General features: G+C 33.0%; 1 protein-coding gene across 5 annotated transcripts in view; it reads right to left on the bottom strand.

The window, feature by feature from the left end:
• LOC145684150 (uncharacterized) overlaps positions 1 to 19,672 on the bottom strand; it is a 183,169-nt gene that overhangs the window by 83,495 nt on the left and 80,002 nt on the right. For all 5 annotated transcript variants that reach the window (XM_081756104.1, XM_081756103.1, XM_081756100.1 and 2 more), the window contains exons 2-5: positions 10,250 to 11,193; positions 7,082 to 8,143; positions 5,142 to 5,215; positions 2,332 to 2,538 (exon numbers count right to left, since the gene is read on the bottom strand). In XM_081756104.1, the coding sequence (XP_081612230.1) occupies positions 2,332 to 2,538; positions 5,142 to 5,215; positions 7,082 to 8,143; positions 10,250 to 11,032 (2,126 nt within the window). In that variant the 5' untranslated portion in view covers positions 11,033 to 11,193. The remainder of the gene's footprint in view (positions 1 to 2,331; positions 2,539 to 5,141; positions 5,216 to 7,081; positions 8,144 to 10,249; positions 11,194 to 19,672) is intronic.

Below are 19,672 nucleotides of genomic sequence, written 5' to 3'. Positions count from 1 at the left end.
TAATATAGCAGTGCTTGAGCGATTGACAGTAGAAATTCAAACTCCGATTAGTGATAATTTCACAACCTTGTTTTATTACAAGTGTAAACTTTTTATTCAGCTGAAAGGAGGGCGTGAATCATGGGTCAGAGTTGATGACGATGTGTTTTGGTGGATGATGGGTCAGAGTGGGCCATGGTTAGTGATGGGTCGAAGTTGGTCATGGTAGGTGGTGGATCAGAACGAGTCACAGTGGGTCATGCATTAAGAGGGTCCTGGGTCACGGTGAGTAGTGGGTTAGTGGGTCAAGAGTCAAGTTTTCATTGACCCATGTTATCTCTGGACAGCACTAGCTTAAAGAATGATTTCCCAAATAAAAACCCGAAAGTTAAAATTACAAATAATAAGAAACTACAGTATTTTACCTTAGCGAATACGAATTCTATTATATCTCTATTATTTTGATGTGTTACTTATCCGCTGACATCTTTTTCTGGGCTACAGTAGCTTGAGCTTTCTAAACGAGTTCCTTCACTTATAATTTTCTGATTTCTTAGGACTTAAGTTTACTAATTTGGTGAAGAAATTAGAATATTGCATATGTAAAAATTAAGAAACTCATTTCGAAACTACAAGGTATTGTGACCCAGAAGATGATGTCGGCAGATAAGTAAGACATCGAAATGATTGGCATATTTCAGAAACTCCAGTCACTAAGGTAAAGTACTGCAGTTTTCTCATTGTTTAAATAAGTTTGATTATTCAAGCATGAAAACTTGAGTGGCATAAGGCCAAATAAAAATAAATAAAATATCATTAAAACGAAACAGCGAAACGTAAAACCGTACGACCAAATAAAAACATTAAAGAAAACGCAATAAAAGGAAAAGTAACTAACTCTATGACCTATGTAACCCGGAAATTCAATGCCGAGTTCACAAAAGCTCTCTATTGACTTCTATCCTTAGCCAATTGGATCCAGTTTCTACTTTGTATTCCAATCTCTGTGAGATCCATCTTAATATTGTCCTCCCATCTGCGCCTAGGTCTTCCTAATGGTCGTTTTCCGATTGGTCTTCCAGTCAAGACTTTGAAAGCGTTTCTACTTTCTTCCATTCTAGCTACATGACCTGCCCATCTAAGCCTCCTAGACTTGACGACCCTAACAATGTTGGTTAACCATATAAATTATGTAGTTCCTCGTTACGAAGTTTCCGCCATTCCCCATTCCCGTTCTCAAATACTTTCAGTCTACGTTCTTCTCTCAGAGTAAGCGATCATGTTTCGCAACCATACAGAACAACAGGCATGATTATCGTTTTATATATTTTCAGTTTCAAATTCCTCGACAGAATTCGCGACGACAAAAGATTTTGAACTGAATAATAACACGAATTCCCTACTTTTAGTCTACATTTAATTTCTTCCTGAATATAATTTTGGTCTGTTAATACTGATCTTATATATTTGAAAGTATTCACTTTATCGAAAGTATTATTTGATATTTTAATGCATCCATAATTTGCGGTATTACGATCCCGACGAGCTTTCATGCATTTAGTTTTCAAAGCAAAAGCAAGCTAAGCAAAAATATCGTTAGCTCCCAGGACACGAATAAAATCTTTCAGCAAAACATTTTCTGATATCCTTTGTAACGGTATTGTGTAATTTTTATGCAATAACTTGTATTTACGGGCAAAATGTGCTTTTAAAATGTGCACAAGCTGTTCAAAAGGAAGAAAAAGAAAATATAAAGAGAAATAGATGTAATTTCTTTTCTGTTATTATGATTGATGTTCTGTTGTGATAGTGATATGACATCTTTTGTAAGTCGTCATAGCAACGGAAAAACATATAATATATAGAGAATCCATCTTGTGATATATACATGTACAATATTTAAAAGTGTGTAAATGTTTAATTTATTACGTACTACAATAAAAAAAAAAGGTAATATTTAAATGAAGTGTTTAGATGGATTTTGATAAAACAGTAAACTAGATTATATAAATATACGTACTGAGGGCTATAACGACATATAAAATATGCAGAACAAGTATTAAGCTAATTACAAACTGGTGTTTTTCACAGTAATACACATTTAGTGGTCGTTACACCTTAAATATTATAAACATGAACATTATAAACATTATAAACATTATAACGTTAGAAACATTATAAACATTCCACTTGAATGTATCGAATACACAGAGGTGATTCAAATTTTACAATATACGGACGACCAAATCTCCCTACAAGTACCATTTAAATAAGCAGAGGTAACTTTATTATTTAAGAACCAAGTCACGTATGTTACCTAATTCTTTTTTAACGAAACAAAAATGTTCTTACCTTTTTCTTACTTCGGCTGGTTCATGAGACTTTTGATGAGATCTTAATTTACTTTTCTTGGAAAAAGATCTATTGCATACGGAACAGCTGTACGACACTACATGATCATTAAGATGTCGTATTAGGAACTTTGGTCTAAGGAAGACTTGATTACAAGTTGGGCACCTCCAGCAACCCACTTTATCTTTGCTATGAAGCAGCAGATGCCTGAAAAATTATATAAATTGATTTGTCGTATATCATTAATGAGTAAAATTGTGGATAGCTAGTCATATTGTTAAGTAGTTTAATATTTCAGTATTAGTATGTAAAATTATTGTATATTTTAATTTTAATTTTGAACATTACCAAAGTTTATTTCTGTTTGTTTTGAGGTTGCTGTTTCACAAAACTTAGTCTGTGAATGTAGTTAATGTAGAAAGATGTGTGTAAAAATGTTATGATAACGTAAGCGTTTTAGAAATTGTAATGTTATTGTAAACATATACACATTTGGTCGGACAACGTTATGTAAGTTACGTGAGATGCTGAGTGTTGACAAGATGCTCGGTCTGTAAAAGGTATTGGTTAACAATCATTTCTCCACGGAAATCTCGTACACACACATAATGATTTCTGTCTGAATTTTGATAACAATGAGTTACAGTGCCTTTCAGTTGTATAAATGCTCCAGTCAATTTGATAAAAACATCAGAAATTGACAGATACAGAAAGAATACAGAAGGTGTATTCTTCATCACATCAAGTCACTCGTTGATACTCATAAAGAATTGTAGAGAGACACCAAGCTCTAGTATGGATCTCTAGGTACTTAAGTAATATATATTCGTCGTAGTACCACAACAATCAACCAAGTATTCGTCCAGACTGACATTTACCCAATATTGGCAACTTCACTCATCTGGTGGACGTCCAAGTTTTGGCAGAATTCATCAACAACGTTAGGTATGGATCTGTTATTCTTTTCTTTTATTGCTAGAGAACAGTCACTCACTTAGACTCACATAATTGAGATATTGTTACACAAATAACACTAAAATACGCATATCTATGACTGGAAACACAAGTTGTTTACATCTTATCATTTACATTCTCGGTTCTGATTGACCGTTAACAATCAGTGGTAGAGATTCCCTAACAGTACCTAAGAGCACATTATAGGTGCGTACTTCTAGCATTAACAACATGGGTAATATAAGATGTACCCTGCGTTAATGAGAACAATCTAGGAGTACTCGAAGTACTCTACTACAATTAATGCTACATCTCAAACTAAATTTACGAGAGTAATAACACAGATTGACAATATTGACAAGAATTTTATGCGGAATTTCCCTTACTTTACAAATTTCTCGAGAGACTTACCCAACATGCTGTATATCTTGCATTACTTACTCACATGAACACACTTCTTAATGATACTTTTGTTTCTATATAGAGAATGATCTCCCTCTTATCCACACGCAATTCGAAAATTAAGTATAGTATTTCTATATTAACCAATGTTTACATTTATAACAATGTACTTGCTATATATTAACTCTTATAACTAATGTACTTACTATATATTAACTATTATAACTAATGTACTTACTACATATTAACTATTATAACTAATGTACTTAGTATGCATTAACTCCTATAACTAGGGTCCAAAGGTTGAGGAAAAATCCTCTTTTTTACGAGTCCCCGAAGACGAGGTTTAACATAATGTGTTTTCATTTTAGGTCATTGTAGACCAAAAAATGGTGAATTTTATTTGTGTTTTTCTGCCTTTTCCAGCGTTTCTTTATTGGTCTTTTTTAAGCTTTCATTAGGTCTTAACGTTTTTTTTTTTTTTTTTTCTCCCTTCATCTTTCGACAATAAATTTACTGGCCATTAACTCGAATAATCACCACCTTTTAAACATCTTCTCTTTAGTAAAGAAAATTCAAAAGAAAAGACATTCTTCAACGACTGGGCTGATAAGACCAGATCTGCAACAATCACAAGTCAGATAAGATGGCGTAACAATATCCTCCAGCAAGGAAGGTGAGGGAGGAGGAAGATTTCTCATTTTAGTTTGTACTTCAGTTTGCGGAAGGACAGACCATTAACCTACCAGAAGCTTATATTTCTTGAGCTTATATTCATTAAATATGTACTGTAATTCTAATTGATTTGGGTCTTATTTTTACGTCCTTTTTCCAGTTTTTAGGTTTCTTTTAAAGATATTTTTCGGTCTTTTTATAGGTCCTTTTTAGACAATTTTTAGGTCTTCAACTTCCGAGCCCTACTTATAATTAATGTGCTTACTATATATTAACTCTTATAACTAATGTACTTACTATATATTAACTATTATAACTAATGTACTTACTATATATTAACTCTTATAATTAATGTGCTTACTATATATTAACTATTATAACTAATGTACTTACTATATATTAACTCTTATAACCACTGAATGTACTCTACACTGCATACAATTACCGCACAAGATAGTAACCTAAATTAGTGTAACCTCTCTGTAACGGAAACCTCTCATTTACAGACAAATAATCATGTCTCATCGGTGTCCGTTTTCCAGAGTTTTCACTGCACCTATACCACAATGACATAAGTTTGAACTGTACTTAATGAACCCAAATATTTAAGAAAGAAAAAGATAGTACTCTTCCTGTATCAAAATTTTGTTTCACAAAATATTTCCCTGCCTTTTCTGATATACCATACACCAACAAAATATTACATTTAAACCAATAACGTAAATTGAATTATATCTTAAGTCTAATCAATTCAAATGAAATTTGCATACTTTCTTTACCTGTCTCTGGCTGTCTTTAACTGAAACTTTCGAGCACAGATTCCGCAATTGTATGGGCGTGAGATTACTTCTATCTGCAGATAAAAATCACTGTAACATTATTTATATTTAAAAACATTTTAAATTTCAGTTAAAATCCTTGTACGTAAATATACCAAATATTTGATCTAACAAGGTAGTAATATTAAAAGTGAAATAAAAAAGTCTAAAAATCAATCTCTCCATCTGTCTATCACATTCAGAAATTCTTGGGATAATTACAAATACATTTTATGTCTCTTTAAGTTTACCTACCATTAGCTAATTAACGACATATGTTTATTCATGGAATATAGTATAAATTATTACATCTAAATGACAAAAGAATATTAAAACACTAAACTTCAAAGTAATTTTAGCTGCTATTGGGAAAACACTGGTTTGATTTACCGATTTGGAATATACTGTCGTTTCTAATAAATTTAAATTACAAGGTTTACAACAGTCATCGATTTCTACTTAGGGCTTCACACAGAGATGTACTGCTAGCTTATATGTGAACTACCTAATTACCTAAACAAGAATGATAAAGCGGTTTGGCAGAAGGGAACTTCTCCAGTTATATTGATATAAACGTTTCCTTGTAGAAGTATGTCTGATAAAAAATAAAATAAAAAAAATGTAGAAATATAGATAATTATAATTGTCGCATTTCACCAGAAAATTTATAGTTTTCCAGTTTGTAGCCAGTGTGTGACTTACTAATAAAACAAGTATCAATGTGAATAAGTTACTTTTTATGTGTATTTTAATTTCACTTCTAACAAGTTTTTCGAAATTACTGAAGAACTTTAAATTTACGTCTGGCCAATTTTGTATTTGATGCATATTCAACTGATGAGACTTCTTTTATACAGATTTAAAAAAAAAAAAAAAAAAAATTCTTGAGCTAGTACTGAAACAATGACTTTTATTTTCAACATCCGTGATAGTGATTGATTTTTCGAGACTATACAACCTATAATATATATGATTACGCAATAAACAGAGTAAAATTAACCAAATGTGTGGTTTCTTCGGCTGTTTAAAAAACTTCATTTCAAACTAAAACATTCCCCTCAACTAGAAGTAAATGGTATGCAATATAAGTTCAGAGGGCACATGGATGCACCCTCGCCTTTCCCACTGTCTGCGCACCTGAACTAAAGTATTACCGTACTTAAGTGTAGTCTTAGGTAGAAAGCTTTTAAAACAAGAGGTGAGTGGATGTGTTCTTCGAACATGACTGTACAAGTTAATGGAACTAAACGTAACTTTTTTCAAGCAGTGTTCAGAAACTAATACATTCTCATGGAGAGACGTACGTAATCAACTTAGAAGGTGTTCTGAAAACCGAACTTTTTAAATAGCGGGCCAACGGGTGCAGGTGGCGTGCTCCGACTACTGTGCGCATATAGCGGCATATCTTGCTAAAAACACAGCTTTTTATTAGGTTCCGATCTATGCATCACTTATTGAGAAACAAAACGTTGCATGACGTCGTGCATAAGCTGCTCGTCGGATTAGAAAAATGTACCAATCAAAGAACTGGAGGAACAGCGCATCTGTGTGAAATCTTGGATAAAACTGGAAAAAACTTTCACGGTAACATCCCAAATTCTTAAACAACTATAGAAGTATGACTATATGGGCCGAACGCAGTGCTATGATTGATTGCTTTAAGCGTCTGACGAAGGGCAGAAGTTCGGTTGCCGAAGGTCCCAAGACTGGACGACCTTCTACGTCAACAGACGATCAACATGCTGAGATTGTGTGCGTTGTAATTAGTGAAAATTGTCGTTTAACTCTTTGTGAGGTTGCTTAAGACATTGATGTAAGTGTATGACATACCATGCAACAACATACTTGAAGGCAAAATATTATACTCAGCAGAAAGAAAAATATATTATTAAAAATATTACCTTATGAACAGTTTCAAGATGATTATTTCGTTTCCCTCGAGTTGGAAATACTTTCTTACAAATTTCACATTCTACTGAGTTGCTTTGCTCAGACGAAAGATGACACTGCAGATGGCAGAAACACTCAGCAGACGTGGCAAACGTTTCTTTGCATATTTCACAAGCATTGCTATTCTTTTGAGCACTTTTGTTTTCCACTTCAGCACATCTTCCCGCCTCAACAGACGCTTTCACAGTTGAATACGATGGTTTCTTTTTTATATGGGTTGCTATATGCCTCCATGTTAAACTTACCGAGCGACACCTTCTCTTACACAGTGGGCACGTCCTGTTACGGATATGTACCCGTCTTCTGTGTGCAATTAGATCTTCCAAATTTGAAACTTCAATTCCACATAACTTACACTGAACTACATCATCATTTGAAGATTCAGTTCCATCATTAACATCATCTTTGAGATGAAGGTGTTCCGCGACAGATACAACCATATCTCCTAAACAATTTGCAACTGCTTTCTGAACACTGTTTGTATTAAATGACGAGCTGTAAGTGTTAACAACGCCTTGAGATTCAATTTTTAGATACAACTGTACAAGATCTTGTAGTTCATTCTCTTCTTTGTCCAACTCAGTCACATACATGAGAAAAGACTTTTCCCCAAAACATCCGTGGGCCTTCACGTGCTTTAGCAAGTCCAAATCATCCTGAAACTGTAAGTTACAAACATTGCACAATAAATTGACGTGACGCTTCTCATGTATTCGTTGCAGAGTCTTATTCTTGAATCTTGTCCCACACTTTTCACACTCAAACGGTTTCACGTTAATTAAGTGCTCCTCGTGATGTTCTTGCAGAAAGTACTCAGATTCAAACCGCTTAAAACACACATGACATATGTAGTTCTTATCGTGTTTTCTTTCATGAGCTTTTTGTTCTATTGGAGTTGTAAATTCCATAAAGCATATCTTGCATATTAGTTGTGGGTATGATATACCATGAAACGTTGATAGGTGTTCTTTTAGTCTCTTCTCAAATACATATTTCTTTCCACAAACAAAGCACTAGAAAAAGATACAAACAAAAAAATTACTAAACAACAAAATAATAATTGTTTCGTTTCACAGTGTGAAATTATGATAGACTTCCAAACTACGTGAATTCAAAACTGAAACCGGAAGTAGTAGAACCTATTAATCTGACTGTAATATAGAGATAAGATCAGAGATCAAATCCATTCTGTGAACACTGAATCTATATCAAAAAGAGTTTCTCGCTAGCTCTTACTCCATAGAAACAATATTGAAACCAAAAGTTGTACTAGTTTCTACTATTTCCGGTTTCATAACTATTCTATCAGACCTTGTTCCCACATTGTCGAACTAAATGCAACAGCACACTGAGCAATGCTATGTGATAAGTATATATATATATATATATAAACACAATCACATAGGAGTTTCAACACAATAACTGTGTCTTCATCAGTTGTTCTGACTGTTAAGAGATGTCTACTGCCATTTACCAAATAAAACAGCAATGTGTGTTTAATAACATTCATAAATTATTTCATAACGTTCGTGAACTATTTTTCACACAGCGGATTTTATGTATGCATTTCCTTGTTCGCGAAAATACTCTGTGTGTTGTTTTCTTCACATGGCGGATTACAAATGTCCGATTTTACCTCGTTTTATAATAAGATTTACGTATATTTTCTTTATTACGAGAAAACTATTAAGAATTTACATACAAAGAAAGATTCAACACAGCTTTTTACTCATATTGTAGTATATAACTCATGTTCAATAAAGCGATTTTTTTTATTTATTTATTCATTTTTAATCTAGACCCTGTTATTACATAGAATGTGAAATAGCTTGTTTTTACAGTTTTAGCAATCCATCAGGGTGTTCATTAATCCAGACACTGGGTTGTTTAAGGGCAATTTTCTCCCTTATTCACATTCAATAGCTCTTCCATAATCATTCATTTGTGATCATCATTTGTCTTCTTAGCCTACAGGATATAACTGTGGGACATTATAAAAGATTTCATTTCATTTTAAAACGTAAGCTATGACACAGTTCAAATGACAAAAGGAGGTGAGCAACAGAGTCAAAATGTGTAGCTGGTCTAGGGAAAGATTTGGTAACGTAGGCTCACATTTTCACTCTAATTTCAACGTAGGATTTAGATTTCAAACTTTTTTTTTTTTTTTTTTTTTTTTTAATTGTGATGATCACTTAAAACCGTCCAAATTATCATGAGAAAAATCACCTTCGTTTGTTCAATGAAACTTTAACTATTACTAGTTGAATCTGCGCTTTCTACACAGTGCATCATTCATATATGAGCATGAATCTCCTTGTCATTCCTCACAACATTTGTACATGTCACTTTACAGATACAAGTGAAAGACGTCTTGATAAAAATTGGCAAGGGGTACCATAAAGAGAAGATTTTTTTCGATTATTTTTTCAATATCTAGCACCGTTTGCAAGATTTGAGCCTACTTCCGATTGGGATTTCTAATTCGTGTACGATCAGTGTGCATGCAGTATGTAATAAGCAAATACATTACACACACAATTAATTATAATGTCAGTGATATATGGTGTTCATTGGGCAAAACACTCCAAACAATGAAGAATCATCTTAGACTGGAGAAATGGTTACCCTTCGTTTTTCATTATCATTTGACCATGAAACAAACTCCGGAAAGATATACTAACCCCGTATACAAATGTGAGATGTTGGAATGTATAACTCGTATATGATATGCTTTTTTTTTTTAATTTCAACACTTTCAATGTACCCCAAAAATTATGTAATAAAGGCCATTTTTTAAATATTCAATTAGAACTGAACAATCTACACAAAATTTGGAATCGATCAGTGAAAACGGCTTCTTTCTAGAGCCTATGGTTCCCGAGAACTCAATGTCGAAAGGACTGGCCACAAACATATAAACTTTTCTTAACCACAAACATATAAGCCTAGCATTTTTATGTATAGATATTTATCTGTCTTCAGCACACTGCATTTGCGTTTAGCTAACTTAATATAATTTATGAGAGAAAAAAATTGGTTTTTAATTTGGTCTAAAATTTGATTCAAAAGCCTACAACAATATTATTAAACAAATAAATATGATCACTTTTACGTACCTGCTGTAAATTTGCTGATAGATTATACGAAGATTTTACATGATGAGCTAGATGAGTTGCTGACAAAAATTCCTTCCCACAAATTTCACATGTACAATCATCTCTTCCGTCCATACTTTCTAGAATCCCCTTGTACACACTTGACAATGTACATTCTTTAATGTTTTGCTTCTTGTTTCCCCAGACATTGGTAATCAGAGGTACAACACGATTAGCACCTGCAACTTTTCTTGCTCCGGACCGTGGCCTTATAATTTCTATATGAGTTACGTTTTCTTCTTCATTATTGCTAGATGGTAGTTGCTGGGTCTCATTCGATGTGTAACTTTCAAAGCACTGCTCATTAACATAGCTGCCATTTGTAACTGTAACCGTTTCAGCAGGAACGATTGGTTGTTCAGTAGATTGAGCAACATTTCCTACATTTTCCACGGATAAAGCATAAAATTTATTCAACTGTTGAGCAACTAAGTTTTCAGCTTCTGGTCCAGAGTTACCCATATTTACTAGCCATTCTTGAGGTGGCTGATCGGGCGTTGTGTAAACTCTCAACACAAGACCTGAAGTTTCTTGTACTATTTCAGCCGGAACGTGCATATATGGTTGAACATTCTTGTCTGAGGAGACATCAACATTCTGAGCAACAACAAATGCTTGGCTTGCAGTGGAACAGATCTGACCATTTTCAGAGGCATTTTCGTTGTTAATTGTGATGTTTGCAACATGATGTAAGCCAACATTTTCAAGAATAGTGGAGTTTTCTGTAGTAATATTTGACTGCATTTCTTTCGTTTGTACTTTTGCAGGCTTTTAAGCGATTGTTGATTCATGGTCTGATGATCATACAAGAAGGTTCATAAACAACAAAACTAAAAGTTGATAATCTATGATGGCATAAATGCATAATGTATCAATTTTAGTTTGCTCCGACAACTTGTTGGTATCTGAAAATAGAAGAAAGCTGCAATAATTATTTAAATAAAAAAATCAATCTATAATGTAATAAATGCTAAAAAGGCGAAAGTAATGGTAACTGAAACAAAATGCAACTGTGTAAGAATAAGAATTATTTATTGTGGTCAAACAAGATGTAATAAATAACATCAATATTTAAATTTGCATATATGAAAATGATGTTTGCAACTGTAATTACTCCAAACCATATTTTGCCTAATATAAAATAAATGAATAAAAAGTAAAAGATAGTGTTTCTTACTTCAATTCAGAAAATCTTTCTGTAATTCTATAGTACTATATATACGAGGTGTGTTCAAAAGTATCGAATCTTTGGTTGGCAAAAATACATTTATTAATTTGGGGATCCGAAACACCAATCTCTTTCATAGTACTCTCCTTGATAATGCACACACACTTCTCTCAACACTCCCACCTTTGTTGGAAAACACTTCTGGAACGCAGTTTTTTTGGAATGGTAAGCAACCATGCCGTCGTATTCCACATGTCTTCTCTTGGACTCAAATCGCATCCCTTTTAGTGGCATTTCCAGCTTGGGAAATAACCAAAAGTCACGCGGAGCCATGTCGGGTGAATAAGGAGTCTGACGACATACAGCAATGAAAGCTTGAATCAAATTTCGCGGACACTCTCCTCATGTCTCAATTCTCGTTCAAAATTGAATGTAACGATTCAATTGAATGATTTCCGCTTGGGTATCGCCAAGCTTTTCGCAAATTTTGATACAATATCGCTTCTCAAGTTTTTCTGTCATTTTGCAAAAAAAACTAAAATCTGACGACCGCTCACAATACGTCTTCGCTCGTTGGCAAACTGTAAGCAACTTACACTTTCTGCGGGCGGAAAAAAAAAACTTCACGACTGCGCATGAGTGTCCTCACTACATCTACACTAAAGAAAGTCTCCCGCACATTAATTTACGCGGAAACAAATAAGGGTCGATACTTTTTGAACACACTTCGAACTTTTCTATTAGTCGCCTTTTACAAAACGTCACGAGGGATGAGAGGTATTGCTAACTAGATAATAGAATCTTATTAATAAGGATCTGATTTTGTGCGTATGTCTGCCCTTAAATTCTGTCCCAAATGCATAGTTGGAAAAATTAATGAAAAGTTTAACGGCTTAAAATTAAAAGTTAAGGTAAAGAAAAAAATAATTTAATAAATTAAAAATGTAACGTAACTAAAATTAAAATAACTTCAAAATTGATTGATTAAAATTAAAATTAACAAATGGCAATTTTATGCACTGAAAATTGCCTTGAGTTTTGGAAGTTGAAAATAATGTAATAAATTAAAAATTAATGTCAAGAAACGTAATTAAAATTAAAATGATTTCAAAATTGACTGACTAAAATTGCAATTAAAAACTGCAATTTTATGCAATGAAAACTGTCTTGACTTCTGAAAGTTGATGTAAGATTTAATACATAAAATTAAAGGCATGAGAAAATTAATCGATTGTTATGAAGAGTTACTATTTTTAAATAAAATACAATTCATAATTAATAACAATAAAATTAAAATGTTATAAAACTGAAGAAAAATTCAATGAAAGTTACAAATTTTAAAATAGTTTTGTATATCGGTTAGTTCTACGAGGAGCACAAATTTTATATTATATATATATATATATATATATAGCGAATAATGAAGAGGAAATTATCTTTAATATTAAGGATATAACAAATAATTTACCATAGTTTCAATGCAAAAAAACTCAAAGTAGGTACAGACAAAATGATAGCAGTAAGTTTTTATCATGTAAGAAAAAAAATTCACGTGTGAAATTAAAATTGGAAAAAATATTATCAACGTAACGCAAAATAAATGAAAATCTAAAAGGAAACACTCGTGTATCAAATTACTAGCCAACAAGCTTACAAGTATTTGCTTTGCTATAAAGATAATTAAATCTGTAGCAAATGAAAGTACTGCACTAACACTCAAGTCTATTCGAGTCACATGTTAGATATGGAATCATATTTTGGGGAAACAATAGAGTTAGTAAACGTATATTTGTATTACAAAAAACACTTTGACTTATTGTTGGTCCAAAGCTAAAGGAATCGTGTAAAGGATTTTTTTTTTTTTAAAAATTAGTATTCTACTATCGCTATATGTACATATACAGGGTGTTTCAAAACAACACCGACAACGTTTGGGAGGTGATTCCTGACACCAAGATAACAGAAAATATAGACCAACCTGGGTGCACAAATGCTTCCTTTTGGAGTTATGGTCGAAAACATGAAAAAAAAATTAATTTTAAAAGGTTCATAGCTCCAAAACTATGGGATCTACAAGGTAATATAATCGGGTCAAGACTTCACTTAGGAACTAGTATGTGCCCTATCCACATATCCATATTTGAGAATCCTGCGATATCTCCGCAACAATTTTTATAGAGGTAGTTGCTGAATACTTCAAATTATATGCCCTTAGCCAAACTCCCTCTATAAAAAAATGTTGCGTGAGTACATTAGAATTTTGAAACATGTATTTTTGCATAGCGTAATACTAGTTCCTAAGTGAAGTCTTGACCCGACTACGGTAGGCCATTGTTTTGAAGCTATGGACCTTTAAAGTTCATTTTTCATGTTTTCGACAGCCTATAACTCCGAAAGAAAGCGTTTGTACACTCAGGTTGGTCTATACTTTTTGTCTTATCTTGGTGTTAGGAATGACCTCCCAAACGTTGTCGGTGTTGTTTTGAAACACCCTGTATATTTCACATATTAATGTTTGCCAAAGAAAACCTGAGCTATATTTCAGAATTCAATGAAGATATTCTACTTACGGATTTCTATAATTCCTGAATTTTTATAGTTCCAAGCTTTCGACTCTTTCCTGGAGTCTTGGTCACGGATGTTAAAAACAAGAAGAAAAACAACAGAAACATCAAGGAATACAAAGGAACGGACTTACCAAGAGAAAAGTTATGTTGTACAATAAACATGTTATCTAGTGCGTCAGCGATCTCCAGATGAAATGAAGCAAACTAAAATACGGCGGAGTCAATTTGCGCGCCTTTCCCGCTCCTTATTGAAAGGTTGCTAATTCATATTGTTATTTTAATTGTCATGCCAATGTTGTTGAAATTTTGTAATTACCGCTTCCCATTCGACACTCAACCATCCCTTGTCTAAATTTGATTTCTTTTTTAAATAAACAAATAAATTTTCAAGAAACAATTTTTCTACTTCATTTCTAACTTCAACAAGGAACAGGAATGGCGTGAAAATTGACTCCGCCATATTTTAGTTTGCTTCATTTCATCTGGAGATCGCTGACGCACTGAACAACGTGTTCTCTGTAAAACACAGCTCTTCCCTTGGTAAGTCTGTTCCTTTCTGCTCCTTGATGTTTCTATTCTTTTCTTCCTGTTTTTAACCTTCGTGACCACGACTCCATCGGAGAGTCGAAAGCTTGGAACTATAAAATTTCAGGAATTACAGAATGATAGAATTCCTGAGCTTGATTTTGCAATGTTTAAATGAAAATAAATACTCATATAGCACTAGAAACAAAGAAAGGGCAAGGTCCCAGATTTAAGGCAATTAGAATATACAGTATAATAAATTACCAATCAAAATTAAAGCAGTATTAAGTACGAGAAAATTTAGAAAACTGGGCAAAGAATGTCTGTTTTCCCTTTGTTTTTAGTCGGTAACTAAATGTCTCAATTAGGAATGTTTATAAACTGAATTAGATTACTGATTACTGTAGTATACGAAAATGCTAATAATTATTTGAACTTGTAGCAATGTTGTAAATACGTACTACAAACAAATCAAGGTAATGTGTGTAAGAACGAGTGTTCGCCCTTACTGTTTATTTATTTATTTACTTATTTATTTTTTTTTTATTTTTTATTTTTATTTTTTTTTTTTTTTGAATAAATTAAAGGATTAGTGTAAATGTGTGTAAAATCATTGGTTACTAATACAGGTAAGTCTAGCCAGACATACATATTTAATTACATATATACGAATTTGTGTGCCATGCATTTTCAACTTTATCTTGAATATTGTTTTCTTACATGTATGTGTACGGTATATATGACAAACTGTATATTTCTTTACTTGCTTTTTTCAGCTTCATTTAACGTACACAACTTTCAAGTTTCCTTTCTATATAGCTTTTTCTTATAGTGACTCGATGGAAATTTTTAGAGGGTCGGGACGGTTTTTCAAATCCAAAAGATTTTTTTTATTATTTATTTTTAAGCGAAAATAAAAATAAGTAAAATTAAAAAGAGAAGGGTCTCCGAGCATATAAAAAAGAGAAGCCTGTCAGCGCATCGCAGGTTGGACATCTAGGGCTGTTAGAGCCGCTCAAGGTTGGTTGAAAGTTCCTGCCTTGCCTTTGATTTTGATTTTTTTTTTTTTTTTTCTATCTTGTAAAGATTGGTCTGAATGATGACCGAAGACATGGAGCCTGAGTGATGGCTTTAGATATTTTCCTATTCTTTTTTATTAGGAAATAATTAGGGACTAACCTTAGTGATGGCTAGAGCAAGGAATAAGTGATTTCCAAGTTAGTTAATAATTTTTCGTTTAGCTAGGGATAAGCTTGAATGATAGCTTATTGAGATAAGTGATTCCTATTATCATCTAGATAGGAGGAAGTAGGTTATGTACACTCATGTCCAAAATTATTGTCGCATGTCTATAAATATGTTGTTTTAGGAATATAATTTGATAACGAAATCGCCCGGTATTTCTTATAATGTTTGTATGTGTATAATCGGCAAAGACATGTATGTGCCAAATTTCATGTCAAAAGAGCAGTAAATAATAACAATAAGACGAAAATAAGACTTTCTTCTCCATCTAGCAAGATTTTGGTTTATTCATTCTAATTTTCTTATTTATAATTCTTACCCTATGAAATTTACCACAAATATACATTTCCCGATTATACACAAAGTATCAGTATTAAAAGTACCCTGAAAAATCTTTATCAAGTTATATTATTACAAGAAGACAGTTATAGATATACGACAATCATTTTGGACATAAGTGTACATTTTTTCAACCTCAGAGGCAGAAATACTTTTTAAAGGATTCTCTTAGATTTTTTTTTTTCTAGGCCAGAAAAGCCCAAGTGATGGTCTTGTTTTTAGAGAAAGAACAACCGTCTTTGGGCTAACTGATATCCATAGACAACAGGGTACTCTAAAATTTTGTTGACGGAAAGTTGTAGTGACGCTTTCCCGATAGAGATAGGCGCTGGACAAAGTTGTGACGGATCAGTGGAATCTCACTGAATAAATTTGTAGAGATCTGTTGGGATGAGTGATGATCAGCAGATTTAAGGAATAGCGCTCCAGATTTTTTATCTTTAAAGGAATATCGTCGAATCACTTTATTATTATTATTATTATTATTCCTGAATAAATATTCTATTTACCGAGATAAGACAGCTTCATTTGAGAATAAGACAACCTATGATAGTTCATGGTAAATTTAAATTTGTTTGTGGTTAATTTTGATTTGATTCACCCTAAAAGAGCCAGAAACAGTCTCTGAAGGAGTAAATCACAACATGTGTAACTATATCACGTATCCGAACCATATGTATAATGCGTATTCTTGAACTTAATGTAAGAAAAATAACGAAAATAAAATACTAATACTAATAGGTCAGGTTTTAATTAAGATAAATGATATGTCAAACTAAAGATCTACTTTAATTTCATATAATTTTCCAAATTTCACATAAAAGAGAATACCAGAAATAAGAAAAAAATATTGTTTAATTTTTTTAGTTCTAGCCCAGTTAACTACCACAGCTTAGTGGAAGCACTAAATCAATACAGCAGAAATAAAATGGCTGTTCCTTTCCCATGTAATTGAAACTAGTAAATAGAAAACTGTAAATCAGAGATGAAATAGAAGGACAGATTGACAATTAGGATTGGGGACACAAATAGGCAAAATTATTTGAAACAGGTTATGATCTGATAATTTTAAGTTATGATTTTTAAATGTCAATTTATTACAGTAGGAGGCGTATATTTCAATAGCCAGTTTAGTAGTCAATATAAATAGGTTTCAGTTACTATGAAATAAGCTGCTCGTGTCTTTAAAATTATTCATTAATGGAAAGTTATCATAGGTTCTCAATTTGCGTAGTCACGTTTTCTTTTTCCTTATAAAATCATCCGTAAAAATTAAGGTAAATTAAATAAATCTCTTTACGTAGGCTGGATGTCAACTTGAAAAATATGTCAACGTAGGTTTGTTTTCATTATAATTTATACCGTTTATCAAACACAGAAAAAAGTCATCAGGTCTAGGAGACTCCAGAAGTGGCTATGTAGTCAGAAGGGAAGAAAGTAGGAACGTTTTCAAAGTTTTAACTGGAAATCCAATGGGAAAACGACTATTAGAGAGACCTAAACGCAGATAGGAGGACAATATTAAGGTGGGTCTTATAGAAATAGGAATACAAAGTATTAACTGGATCCAGTTGACTGAGGATAGAAGTCAATGGAGAGCTTTTGTGAACGCAATACTGAACCTCTGGGTCTCATAGGCCATAGACTTAGGTAGTAAGTTCAGTTAGTTTGTTTCCATTTACACTTTAAAAAAAAAAAAAAAAAAAAAAAAAAAAATAGCTATATTTTTTGGTATATCATTGTTTCTTATTTATCTATTTTAATTTCTCTTTTCAAGCATATGATTATGAATACCAAGTACAAAAAAAATCAACATTCTTGGCACCTATTTCTCTTCACTTTCAATCAAAGTTCCAAAGTTCCCAAAAGCTGCTCGAAACATTTTACGTTTGTATGAACAAGGTACCATTACTAAAGATATTCCAAATGAATTGTTTCTGCGTTTTATGAAGGAGAGATTCGACCTCAGTTTAATGAAGATTGATTGGACAAGTTAAATTACAAAGATCTTCAATCTATTAAAAAAATGGCCTAAACTGGCTGCTCTCGTATCATTGGTAGTCACCTTCACTCGATGAGTACGGTGCAAAAAACTTAGTACATTATTATTCCTTCGATACAAAGCAATCTTCCTTCTTACAGTATCAAGCAACAACTTCCTTGACTTCTTATTGTGTGAATAAACCAGATGTCTTGCGCTGCCATCTGTTGGAGTATTACAGATTAATCTCGAAACTTTTTGATATTGCCTCGTAGCTCTCTTGTGGCATTCTGGTACTTCGGCTTTCAGCTATACACAGAAATTACAATATTGGGAGATTGTGGACTTTTTGATAAACTAGGAAATCTTGAGTTTAACTAAATTAACTGAAATCGTAAATAAATATTAATTAGTTATTATTAAATAGGGGAAAATGGTAATATGATTACATAAATCTGAATAAGTTATATCCTGTTTTCATAATCTCTATAAATAAACATGAAAGTGGTCTCATTTGTGGTCATATCAGAGGAAAACGGCTGAACCATTTGAAACGAATTTTTGAATACAGTTAATACTTATCTCGAACTGCGGTTTGTCATGTTACTTTGATATAATTATATCTCCTGAGGAGGAAGAGGGGACTCAAAACTTATGCCAAAACTAAAGTATCTCACAAGCCCCCTTAAGTTAGAAAGATGATAATTGGTATAAAAACTCCTAAATAAAAGTAAGTGGACAAGTGTCCCAGCCTTCTAGAAAATTCCATTTCCATGAGAAAGAGGGGAGAAAGTCCTATAATAGTTTTCTCAACATATAAAAATAACTCAAATATATCTTTGAAATAGTTTCTATAAACTCATTCCTCCCGTGCGAAGAATGGGTACTTCAGCTAGTTTTGCGTAAACAAACACGACAGGGTAGATGTGCGTCAATGCCTACCAACATCTAGTGTCACATTTATATCTTTTTTTATTTGTCAACTTATCTCTCGACTATATTAATCATAACGTGACCATTGAAATTTGCAGTGATTGCTGTTGAGGAAAGTCGCATCAATAAAAACTGAACATTTAGGATTGCTTCAAACGAACGAAAGGAAACCTATTTGTTCAAATCACCGAAAACTGGATTTCATTAATGTGACAGGCTACCATTTTGAACTACTTGAACTTGACTAGGGGCGTCAGATCGAAGGGTCAAAAGTAGATCAGTCAAAAATCTTCAGGGGCCGCGGTGGCTCAGTGATAGAGCGTTCACCTCTGGTGCATGAGGTCCCTGTGGTGCGCGCTAAGTGAGCTTTGTGGTGAACAAACACCGTGTGCGTGGGTTTCCTCGGGTTCTTCCGTTTCCTCTCGCTTTTTTCATTCCACCATTTTATTAATTTCTCATCATCACCGTCTCCTTTAGCCTAGCCGGCATAACCGTGGGACGTAAAACTTAAGAGGGAGAAGGAGTGCGTCACAGCGGCCAGAATATTGGTGTTCAATTTAACATGGGATCTCGACCATTTTTTAGGCAAATCACGGTTTCATTTCGTTCTTTCGCAAAAATGTCTC

This window comes from Thermobia domestica, chromosome 4 (genome assembly GCF_964235325.1).
Source record: "Thermobia domestica chromosome 4, izTheDome1.hap1.1, whole genome shotgun sequence".
Taxonomy (NCBI): domain Eukaryota; kingdom Metazoa; phylum Arthropoda; class Insecta; order Zygentoma; family Lepismatidae; genus Thermobia; species Thermobia domestica.
The sequence above is the reverse complement of the archived record's forward strand: the minus strand, read 5'-3'. Positions and strand labels throughout refer to the sequence as shown.